The sequence below is a fragment of the Paramisgurnus dabryanus genome, chromosome 18 (genome assembly GCF_030506205.2).
Source record: "Paramisgurnus dabryanus chromosome 18, PD_genome_1.1, whole genome shotgun sequence".
Lineage (NCBI taxonomy): Eukaryota > Metazoa > Chordata > Actinopteri > Cypriniformes > Cobitidae > Paramisgurnus > Paramisgurnus dabryanus.
In genome coordinates, this window is record NC_133354.1 from 3139603 (window position 1) to 3152581 (window position 12979).

Here is a 12979-nt window from a genome sequence, read left to right on the forward strand (position 1 = left end):
GCTAAAAGCAGAGATTAACCAACTCCAGGCTCCATACAGTGCACTAACCAAACCTAGTTGTTAAATCTTGCTATTGTATATGGTCTTCATTATAATCAAACTATTTGACAGCTTGAAGAATGTGATAAACCAACATCCTACAAGTTTGCTAAACATTATACGTGTGACTGACTTCTATAGCTATGCGTAATTATATTAGTAGTATCGGCAACCAGGAAAGATTTGAGTATGAAATGCTCAGACATAAATTAAGGATGACATTAGGATAGATCCTTTGTTTATTGGTAAGAATCATCGATTTACAGACACAACACACATCCAGCTAAGCGCAAAAAGAATAAAAGGTGATATTAGCCTTTCACTAATTCGCTTTATAAGACAGTTTGAGCTTATTACAATGCCTGCATCACATTTTCATGATCATATTTTTGCTGCCCTCTAAATTCTCTTAGAGATGTTGGTAATACTTTACAATGAGGTTGTATTTGTTAACAGTAGATAATACATTTGCTAACATGAACTAACAAAGAAAAATACTTTGCTAGCATTTAATAAATGTGTGTGCATTTAATTATTATTTAATTATTTAATTAATTATTTTGTGTGTGTATATATATATATATATATATATATATATATATATATATATATATATATATATATATATATATATATATATATATATATATATATATATATTCAGATTTTGATATATTATATATAAATAAATAAAAATATACATAAATAATTTTTTTCTTAAATTTATACATATGTGTGTATTTATATATACATAATAATTACACACAAATATTATGTAAACAAAAACTTTTATTTTTTAATCTTTTGACAGCCCGAGAGCCTTGCGTTAGCAGCGTAAAAGGTCTTAAGCGCAGGGAATGAGCATACTGATAAAAATGTATACCTTGTAATGCACTATTCACTTTGGATAAAAGCATCTGCAAAATGCCTAAATGTAAATCTAAATATTGCTCATTGTAAATTCTTGTTAACAAATACAACCTTATTGTAAAGTGTTTACATTCTGATATCATAATGTTTTTTTTTTATTTGTTAGAGAAATGCTTTTCTAGTGCCATCAAACTAAAACAAGGACATTGAAAATTCACTCAAGCATACGGTTTTATATTACAAAAATACATCAAACTATAAATCTACAAAAATCAAAAATGGGAGTTTAGAAATAAGCTACTCAAAACAGACAAGATCCAATCAAGCATTTTTTTTTAGAAACTACCAACCCAACACAAATCTCTTTGCCTGTTTAACCCCCTCCCCACCCACAGCCCTGATCCTGCATCAGTCATATACAGCATCATAGAGGTCAACATTCCTTTGAGCGCATGTCGAAACTGTTCATGCAAAGAAAAAACATTTCACTATCACCAACACAAAGACAAAAATTTGATTTTACCTGAACTCTCTGTCAGAAATATCTCACACATCTGTTAAACGGCTTGTACGATTCAAGTCTATGTACAAACAGTGGATCATTTCCTAAATGGGTGAAATTCTCACCACAGAATATTTAAAGTCAATATGAAATGCTGGGGGGCTGAATTTATTCACTAGGAATTCTGGTTGAAGGGGTTGGAAAAATTTGCGGAATTCATGGCATCTGCCAAAAAGGAAACTTATTTTAGAAAATATTAAGAGAAGTAAATATTTTAAATTCCCCATGAAATCAAAACTGACAATTCTTATTTTGTAATAGAATATTGCAATGTTCATTTCAAACAATTTATTTGTCTGGACCATTTTTTTATGAATGTGCCCTCATAAAATAATCAAGATCTGAAAATGTACTTCCGCCCTCTTGTGGTGGCCCTTCTCTGATGATGTCAGCTAGATGGCTTGGGCAGAGCATCTGTTAACCCCGCCCCCTCCAACTTGTCAGTCTGCTGCGAGATCCAATTCTAAATGAAACGCACACTTTTCTATATCCAATCAATTCACAGCGGAAAACACGTCACGCCATTTTTTTGTGTGATATTTCGTTTCATGCGGAAATACGCAAAAATTCGGACATATTTCCTAAAGTTCACGGGGACATTGAAATTTACAGAGCCCCTAAGGTGACATTGGAGTAAAAAAATCTAAAGTTTAGTTTCATGTGCTCACGCAAAACCTTCATGTGCAGAATTTTTTTTCTTTTAATTTCGCATGCGCACATGAAACTTTCGCGTGCGCATGTGAAAGCAAAAGTTTTTTTTAAGTTTAGTTTTGCATGCGTACCCAATAGTTTTACGTGCGCACGCAAAACTAAACTTTCAGTTTCATGTGCGAACGCGAAATGTAAAGAAAAAAAATTCTGCACATGAAGGTTTTGCGTGAGCACAAACTGTCGCATACACATGTGAAAGCGTAAGTTTCACGTGCCCACGCGATAGTTTCACGTGTGCACGCGGAACTAAACTTTATTAAATTTTTTACTCACGTCCCCGTAGGACTCCATAGAAAATGACTTTGGGTTTCATGATTTCATATTGACTTCAATAGCACGCTTTGGTCTGATCTTAGTTGCTACATACAGTAGGTCATCATAAAATATCATGACATGGAGTGACCACGTGGTCGTGTATAGAGATGTTAATCACAGAGAAGTTCAAGTAAAATCTCAGGAAAGTCCTTTGAACAACAACAACAACAACAGAGCTTTCAACAGTCAGCGCCTTCAGGCAATCACTTTTTATTTAATATTCATTATCTAAAGATGTTAGCTCTGCAAAGCACACATAAGTTTGACTGTGATATCGGACAGACTGATAGCTGTCCGTGTTAGTTCGATGAAAGAAGCACCAACGATATTCCTGCACACACTCGGTTAATGAGGAACGAATTTAATTTTCCATTTTGACTGTTAGTGAATAACTCCATTGTGCCCATCCTTCACTGTTATGCAAGAAAGCATGGACGGACATCTTTTTGGTGCTACTGGAAATAGTTTTTTACAAAGAGAGACGTTCTTACTGTATGTAAAAAAGAAAGGCGTGGCATTATGTATTTGTTGTTATTTTTGGCATCTGTTCATGGTTTAGATTCGGTCATACACATGTCTATAACTTTTGTTTTTTATTCAGCATAACATTTAATCTATGAAAGAACATTCCGAAGGATCGTCTTGGGAAAGTTGAGGTCTCTTTTCAGGTTCCTTTAACTTAATTCCAAAGTATCAATCCAATCCACCATTGATAGTTTTCCAATTTCCAAGTCTCCACGGTTATAACTGCTCCGAGCGGATGAGATGGAAAAGCGTGACGTTGTAGAGGACCTGATGTCCATTGTTCCAGCCGTACAGCGCGCGATCTCGCGGATTGTAGTCCAGCATGGATATGTGGGCGTATTTGTTCTGCAGAACGATATCGATGTACTCGTACGTCGAGGAGTTGGTGTGGTACGCGTAGTAGACTTTTGTCGGTCCCGAATAGCCGTTGGTTACGTACAACGTTCCGCAAATCATGAATGACTCTCCGGCGCTGCGCCTCGGGTGATTGGTCGTCCAGGACTGTATGATGTGCAGGGTAATCGGGTGGAGCTTGCTGATGACAATATTTCCCGCGTTCTGATTGGTGGCGTACACAGCCCACAGACCTCCCTCGTCCACCATGAGATCGATGTCCGAGTGACCGCCCCAGGCGTAGTGGTAGGTGTTGCTGAAGCCGGCGTTGTCCAGACGCTGTGACCTGCTGATAGTGGAGGTCTTGAAGTCGAATTTTATGATTGTGTTACTCTGGAATTTGTTGAAGTAGATGGAGCCGTTGTAGACCACCTGACCTGTTCCAGACCAGGGGTGGGGCAGCCGATGAGAGGTGAAATTATCCGACGTCATGAAGTCTGCCAAAGATTTATATTCCCGGACAAAGCGGTTGTTATGGTAACCGTCCATGTACCACACCTGGAAAAGCAAGAGAGAAAGTCACATAAATCAGATTTTCTTTCGAACTGGCCGTTTTAGGGAATCGATTCAAATTCTTTTCGTGCCATCACCTATAAAGCTGCTTTGGATCAATTTGAACAGTATAAAAAGAACAATGAAAATATATAAAATTTTAAATAAAAGTCCCATTAAACTTCTGCAACAACCTCCGACCGCTTAATCATTCTTCAATGCTAACTAACTAGGTCAGTTGCTCTTTATTTATCTTATGCTGGCATCTTAATATTTTTGTTTTTGCAAGAATCTGCCAGCACAGCAGGGACTCGATCAGTAAACTACAGCAGACCTTCAATGGCGTCTTAATTAAATTGGAGACCGGAGAATGTGGCAGAATGCAGACAGTAAAAACTGACAGCCAGGATGATGCTGTGTGCCAGGCATTATGAACCCTATGGGGATAATTCCACATCATTCCGGATAAAAGCTGACTCTCCGTTGAGACTTCCCAGCATGGCTAAAGCTTCTCTTTCTCCGACTGGGAGGGGTAGAATGGAAATGGAGTAGTCACGCTTATGGAATATTCCAGAGTCCCAGTGGAAAATCTGTGTGCTCACTATACGAGGCACAAGGCACAACATCTACTTTATATACAGCGCACACACATAAACACATCCGCCTACAGTATTTTGTTGTTTTGTAGTACTTAAGTGAATTTATTGAAGTCTACATGTTTGTGCAGAATTTAGTTTTATTGAATGTTTCAATTTATTAGATTTTTTTAATGGAGGTTTTTACAATTCAAACTGATTCATAGCATTGCACAGATGTGAAAAATTTCCCACTCATCTTTGGCCAACAGCACTCGCATGCTTTCAGTGCCATTGTATCTCCTGAGTGCTGCCAAAACCATTATGGTCAGTAAATAAAAAAAATATCTCATCTCACATCCAACTTTGAGAAGAACTTTGCATTAATATTTGAGCAGAGGCCGGGTCACAAGGTCTCCACAAAGTCCCTTTAGAGAAGTCGCGCCACTATAGGCGGTTTACAATTGTAAAAAAAAACAGTTGAACATGACAACCATCAACCATACAATAACTTTGGTTTCTTAAGCTGAAAATGTGCCAAAATCACCTTTATGCAATGTTGTTTTAGTTAATACCGTAACGAAAATTAACCATGGTTTTACTACAGTTCACTATCCGCCTGCGCATTCAGTAGTGATGTAGTACTCAAGTACGCGCTCGAGACCGATTTATGCATTTTTTATATAAAAAACCACACATAACACATAACAATAATAAATAATAACTAGATAGTAAAGTTTGAAGACAAACTTTATGTTGGCTTGAGAAAGCGTAGCCTGAACGTTTAAAACGGTTTGACATAAGTTTAGTTTAGTAGGCTATCTGGCTGTTAGTATGTTTAAGTATGAAGGTAGCATGATTTACCATGAAGCTAGCATGATGTTAGCATGATTAGCATGAAGCTAGCATGATGCTAGCATGTTTAGAATGAAGCTAGCTTGATAAGCATGAAGCTAGCATGATGCTAGCATGATTAGCATGAAGCTAGCATGATGCTAGCATGATTAGCATGAAGCTAGCATGATTAGCATGAAGCTAGTATGATGCTAACATGATGTTAGCATGATTAGCATGAAGCTAGCATGATGCTAGCATGATTAGCATGAAGCTAGCATGATGCTAGCATGATTAGCATGAAGCTAGCATGATGCTAGCATGATTAGCATGAAGCTAGCATGATGCTAGCATGATTAGCATGAAGCTAGCATGATGCTAGCATGATTAGCATGAAGCTAGCATGATGCTAGCATGATTTGCATGAAGCTAGCATGATGCTAGCATGATTTGCATGAAGCTAGCATGATGCTAGCATGATTAGCATGAAGCTAGCATGATGCTAGCATGATTAGCATGAAGCTAACATGATGTTAGCATGATTAGCATGAAGCTAGCATGATGTTAGCATGATTAGCATGAAGCTAGCATGATGCTAGCATGATTAGCATGAAGCTAGCATGATGCTAGCATGATTAGCATGAAGCTAGCATGATGCAAGCATGATTAGCATGAAGCAAGCATGATGCTAGCATGATTAGCATGAAGCTAGCATGATGCTAGCATGATTAGCATGAAGCTAACATGATGCTAGCATGATTTGCATGAAGCTAGCATGATGCTAGCATGTTTAGAATGAAGCTAGCTTGATAAGCATGAAGCTAGCATGATGCTAGCATGATTAGCATGAAGCTAGCATGATGCTAGCATGATTAGCATGAAGCTAGCATGATTAGCATGAAGCTAGTATGATGCTAACATGATGTTAGCATGATTAGCATGAAGCTAGCATGATGCTAGCATGATTAGCATGAAGCTAGCATGATGCTAGCATGATTAGCATGAAGCTAGCATGATGCTAGCATGATTAGCATGAAGCTAGCATGATGCTAGCATGATTAGCATGAAGCTAGCATGATGCTAGCATGATTTGCATGAAGCTAGCATGATGCTAGCATGATTTGCATGAAGCTAGCATGATGCTAGCATGATTAGCATGAAGCTAGCATGATGCTAGCATGATTAGCATGAAGCTAACATGATGTTAGCATGATTAGCATGAAGCTAGCATGATGCTAGCATGATTAGCATGAAGCTAGCATGATGCTAGCATGATTAGCATGAAGCTAGCATGATGCTAGCATGATTAGCATGAAGCTAGCATGATGCAAGCATGATTAGCATGAAGCAAGCATGATGCTAGCATGATTAGCATGAAGCTAGCATGATGCTAGCATGATTAGCATGAAGCTAACATGATGCTAGCATGATTTGCATGAAGCTAGCATGATGCTAGCATGATTAGCATGAAGCTAGCATGAAGCTAGCATGATTAGCATGAAGTTAGCATGAAGCTAGCATGATTAGCATGAAGCTAGCATGATGCTAGCATGATTAGCATGAAGCTAGCATGATGCTAGCATGATTAGCATGAAGCTAGCATGAAGCTAGCATGATTAGCATGAAGTTAGCATGAAGCTAGCATGAAGCTAGCATGATTAGCATGAAGTTAGCATGAAGCTAGCATGATGTTAGCATGATTAGCATGAAGCTAGCATGAAGCTAGCATGATTAGCAAGAAGCTAGCATGAAGCTAACATTTATTGCGTTGCTAGGGTACTAAGTTTGGTTGCTAGGGAGAAAATTGGCATCCCATAATGATCACCCTTCAAGCCACAAGTAAAACGGTCCAACCCCCGTGTCTCTACAATGTTCTGATGCGGAGATATAAGGCTTTGTTTATTCCGTTGCTAGGGTACTAAGTTTGGTTGCTAGGGAGAAAATTGGCATCCCATAATGATCACACTTCAAGCCACAAGTAAAACGGTCCAACCCCCGTGTCTCTATGATGTTCTGAAGCGGAGATATAAGGCTTTGTTTATTCCGTTGCTAGGGTACTAAGTTTGGTTGCTAGGGAGAAAATTGGCATCCCATAATGATTACACGTCAAACCACAAGAAAAACGGTCCAACCCCTGTGTCTCTACGATGTTCAGATCCAGAGATATAAGGCTTTGTTTATTATGTTGCTAGGGTCTTCATATTTTGTTGCTAGGGGCGTGGCTTAAAACCTCAATAAGAATCCTAAGAGACTGATTGGATGCCTGAGTAAAATGAGCCCACCCCTATGTCTCTATGACACTCTGGTGCAAAGATATCCATCTGGGCTTTTTATAATGGTAGTCTATGGGAGATGTTGCTAGGGTACCCAAAATTGTTGCTAGGGGCGTGGCTTAATAGCTCTGGGGTGATCCTAAGAGACTGATTGGATGCTTGAGTAAAATGAGCCCACCCCCATGTCTCTAAGACCCTCTAAAGTGAAGATATTCCATCTGGGACGCTTTTATTCCCTTTTATGGGCATGTTTCCTGCCCCATTATAAGTCAATGGGAAATTTTGGGGGCCTCTTACACCCCAGGGGTACAGCTTACACCCCATTGTGAGGTATGTTCTTACACAGCCTGTCAGCCTCCTTAAATGTGGTAAGCCACAAGTTTCTACAAGTTTCTCACTCGCAGCTTTGACCCGTCAAAGTTTGTCTCAATGTTAAGTCAATGGAAATTTTGGGGTGTTTCAGCGCCCCGTTTAGGAATTCGGAAGGTCCCATCAGTTAGAAAAGATATAGCACACCTCGTCAGATCAGACCGAAAGTCTGTCCAAAGTTTGATGGCTGTAGCTTGAAAGCTCTAGGAGGAGTTAGAGTTAGAAATTTTAGTCTCAGAAGAAAAGAAGAGGGAATAATAACTAGATAGAAAAGTTTGAAGACAAACTTTATGTTGGCTTGACAAAGCCTAGCCTGAACTTTTAAAACAGATTGAGAGAAATTTAAAACAAGTTTAGTTTAGTATTATAACTTTCCGTAAACATGATACCAAAAGTTACCATGTTAGCATGTTTAGCACTAAGTTAGCATGATGCTAACATGAATTAGCATGAAGCTAGCATGATGCTAACATGAATTAGCATGAAGCTAGCATGATGCTAACATGAATTAGCATGAAGCTAGCATGATGCTAACATGAATTAGCATGAAGCTAGCATGATGCTAACATGAATTAGCATGAAGCTAGCATGATGCTAACATGAATTATCATGAAGCTAGCATGATGCTAACATGAATTAGCATAAGGCTAGCATGATGCTAACATGAATTAGCATGAAGTTAGCATGATGCTAACATGAATTAGCATTGTGCTAACATGAAATAGCATGAAGCTAGCATGATGCTTACATGAATTAGCATGAAGCTAGCATGATGCTAACATGAATTAGCATGAAGCTAGCATGATGCTAACATGAATTAGCATGAAGCTAACATGATGCTATCATGAATTAGCATGAAGCTAACATGATGCTAACATGAATTAGCATGAAGCTAGCATGATGCTAACATGAATTAGCATGAAGCTAGCATGATGCTAACATAAATTAGCATGAAGCTAGCATGATGCTAACATGAATTAGCATGAAGCTAGCATGATGCTAACATGAATTAGCATTGTGCTAATATGAATTAGCATGAAGCTAGCATGAATTAGCATGAAGCTAGCATGATGTTAACATAAATTAGCATGAAGCTAGCATGATGCTTACATGAATTAGCATGAAGCTAGCACGATGTTTACATGAATTAGCATGAAGCTAGCACGATGCTAACATGAATTAGCATGAAGCTAGCATGATGCTAACATGAATTAGCATGAAGCTAGCATGATGCTAACATGAATTAGCATGAAGCTAGCATGATGCTAACATGAATTAGCATGAAGCTAGCATGATGCTAACATGAATTAACATGAAGCTAGCATGATGCTAACATGAATTAGCATGAAGCTAGCATGATGCTAGTATGATTAGCATGAAGCTAGCATGATGCTAGCATGATTAGCATGAAGCTAGCATGATGCTAACATGAATTAGCATGAAGCTAGCATGATGCTAACATGAATTAGCATGAAGCTAGCACGACGCTAACATGAATTAGCATGAAGCTAGCACGATGCTAACATGAATTAGCATGAAGCTAGCACGATGCTAACATGAATTAGCATGAAGCTAGCACGATGCTAACATGAATTAGCATGAAGCTAGCACGATGCTAACATGAATTAACATGAAGCTAGCACGATGTTAACATGAATTAGCATGAAGCTAGCACGATGCTAACATGAATTAGCATGAAGCTAACACGATGCTAACATGAATTAGCATGAAGCTAGCACGATGCTAACATGAATTAGCATGAAGCTAGCACGATGCTAACATGAATTAGCATGAAGCTAGCATGATGCTAACATGAATTAGCATGAAGCTAGCATGATGTTAACATGAATTAGCATGAAGCTAGCATGATGCTAACATGAATTATCATGAAGCTAGCATGATGCTAACATGAATTAGCATGAAGCTAACATGATGCTAACATGAATTAGCATGAAGTTAGCATGATGCTAACATGAATTAGCATTGTGCTAACATGAAATAGCATGAAGCTAGCATGATGCTTACATGAATTAGCATGAAGCTAGCATGATGCTAACATGAATTAGCATGAAGCTAGCATGATGCTAACATGAATTAGCATGAAGCTAACATGATGCTATCATGAATTAGCATGAAGCTAACATGATGCTAACATGAATTAGCATGAAGCTAGCATGATGCTAACATGAATTAGCATGAAGCTAGCATGATGCTAACATAAATTAGCATGAAGCTAGCATGATGCTAACATGAATTAGCATGAAGCTAGCATGATGCTAACATGAATTAGCATTGTGCTAATATGAATTAGCATGAAGCTAGCATGAATTAGCATGAAGCTAGCATGATGTTAACATAAATTAGCATGAAGCTAGCATGATGCTTACATGAATTAGCATGAAGCTAGCACGATGTTTACATGAATTAGCATGAAGCTAGCACGATGCTAACATGAATTAGCATGAAGCTAGCATGATGCTAACATGAATTAGCATGAAGCTAGCATGATGCTAACATGAATTAGCATGAAGCTAGCATGATGCTAACATGAATTAGCATGAAGCTAGCATGATGCTAACATGAATTAACATGAAGCTAACATGATGCTAACATGAATTAGCATGAAGCTAGCATGATGCTAGTATGATTAGCATGAAGCTAGCATGATGCTAGCATGATTAGCATGAAGCTAGCATGATGCTAACATGAATTAGCATGAAGCTAGCATGATGCTAACATGAATTAGCATGAAGCTAGCACGACGCTAACATGAATTAGCATGAAGCTAGCACGACGCTAACATGAATTAGCATGAAGCTAGCACGATGCTAACATGAATTAGCATGAAGCTAGCACGATGCTAACATGAATTAGCATGAAGCTAGCACGATGCTAACATGAATTATCATGAAGCTAGCACGATGTTAACATGAATTAGCATGAAGCTAGCACGATGCTAACATGAATTAGCATGAAGCTAACACGATGCTAACATGAATTAGCATGAAGCTAGCACGATGCTAACATGAATTAGCATGAAGCTAGCACGATGCTAACATGAATTAGCATGAAGCTAGCACGATGCTAACATGAATTAGCATGAAGCTAGCACGATGCTAACATGAATTAGCATGAAGTTAGCACGATGCTAACATGAATTAGCATGAAGCTAGCACGATGCTAACATGAATTAGCATGAAGCTAGCACGGTGCTAACATGAATTAGCATGAAGCTAGCACGATGCTAACATGAATTAGCATGAAGCTACCACGAAGCTAACATGAATTAGCATGAAGCTACCACGAAGCTAACATGAATTAGCATGAAGCTAGCACGAAGCTAACATGAATTAACATGAAGTTAGCATGATGCTAACATGAATTAGTATGAAGCTAGCATGATGCTAACATGATTAGCATGAAGTTAGCAAGATTTATTATGAAATTAGCATAAAGCTAGCACGAAACTAGCATGAAGCTAGTATGACTTAGCATGGAGCTAGCATAAGGCTAACATGACCAAAAGACCCAACCCCCATGTCTCTATGATGTTCGGATCCAGAGATATAAGGCTTTGTTTATTATGTTGCTAGGGTGCTCATATTTGGTTGCTAGGGGCGTGGCTTAATACCTCAATAAGAATCCTCCGAGACTGATTGGATGCCTGAGTAAAATGAGCCCACCCCCATGTCTCTGTGACATTGTGCTGCAAAGATATCCATCTGGGCATTTTATAATGGCAGTCTATGGGATATGTTGCTAGGGTGCCCAAAAATGGTTGCTAGGGGCGTGGCTTAATAGCTATGGGGCGATCCTGAGAGACTGATTGGATGCCTGACTAAATTGAGCCCACCCCCATGTCTCTACGACACTCTAAAGTGAAGATATTCCATCTGGGACGCTTTTATTCCCTATATGGGCATGTTCCCTCCCCCATTATAAGTCAATGGGGAAATTTGGGTGGTCCTTACGCCCCAGGGGTGAAACTTACACCCCAATGTGATGTATGTTCTTACACAGTCTGCCAGCCTCTTCAAATGTGGTAACCCACAAGTTTCTACAAATTTCTCGCTTGCAGCTATGACCCGTCAAAGTTTGTCGCAATGTTAAGTCAATGGAAAATTTGGGGTGTTTGAGCGCCCCGTTTAGGAATTCGGTAGGTCCCATCAGTTAGAAAAGTCATAGCACCCATCTACGGACCAGTCTTAAAAGTTTTGTAAAGTTTTGTGGGTGTAGCTTGAAAGCTCTAGGAGGAGTTACAATTGGTAAAAAGTATGAACAGAAGAAGAATAATAATAATAATAATAATAAGCTTAGATCGAAGAACAGTATGTTGGCTTTGTCAAGCCAACATAATAAGTTTAAGTGCAACAACAGTATGTTGGCTTTCTCAAGCCAACATAATAAATGCAATGTTGACGGGCATTATTTGAAAATGACATTCCATAGTGCAATGAAAAGATACAGCCATCAGAGCCGTTTATTTATCTCTAGAAAAATAGGCAGAAGATGATGCATGTGGTAGGGATTTTTTTAATGATCGTAAAAGCATAGTCCACTAGTGGACTGCACTCCAAAAAATTATTTTCAAGAAAAAAAATTCTTGGTATTTTTGTCTTGTGCTTGATGCTTTTTCTTGATGAGCAAAACGACTCAAGAAAATAAGTCTAGTTTGTAGACCAAAAATATCAAATTTAAGTGATTTTGTACATAAACAAGCAAAACATCTGAATTTTTCTTGAATTTAATGTTTAGTGTTTAAGAAAAAATTTCAGTTTTTTTGCTTACCTCATTGGCAGATTTTTTTGCTTGTTTTATGCACAAAATCACTTACATTTCATATTTTTGGTCTAAAAACTAGACTTATTTTCTTGGGTCGTTTTGCTCATCAAGAAAAAGCATCTTAATTTAAGAATTTTTAGATATTTCTACTGAAAACAATCTGAAAATACTAAGACATTTTTTCTTGAAAATCATTTTTTGCAGTGTGCTCCTCTAAACAATTCCCAATCTAGCTTAGT

General features: G+C 38.2%; 1 protein-coding gene across 3 annotated transcripts in view; it reads right to left on the bottom strand.

Annotated features, from left to right (window-relative positions):
• Window positions 1-248: 248 nt before the first annotated feature.
• olfm1b (olfactomedin 1b) overlaps window positions 249-12979 on the bottom strand; it is a 45009-nt gene continuing 32278 nt past the window's right edge. For all 3 annotated transcript variants that reach the window (XM_065243895.2, XM_065243894.2, XM_065243896.2), the window contains exon 6: window positions 249-3913. In XM_065243895.2, coding sequence (XP_065099967.1) covers window positions 3239-3913 — 675 coding nt within the window. In that variant the 3' untranslated portion in view covers window positions 249-3238. The remainder of the gene's footprint in view (window positions 3914-12979) is intronic.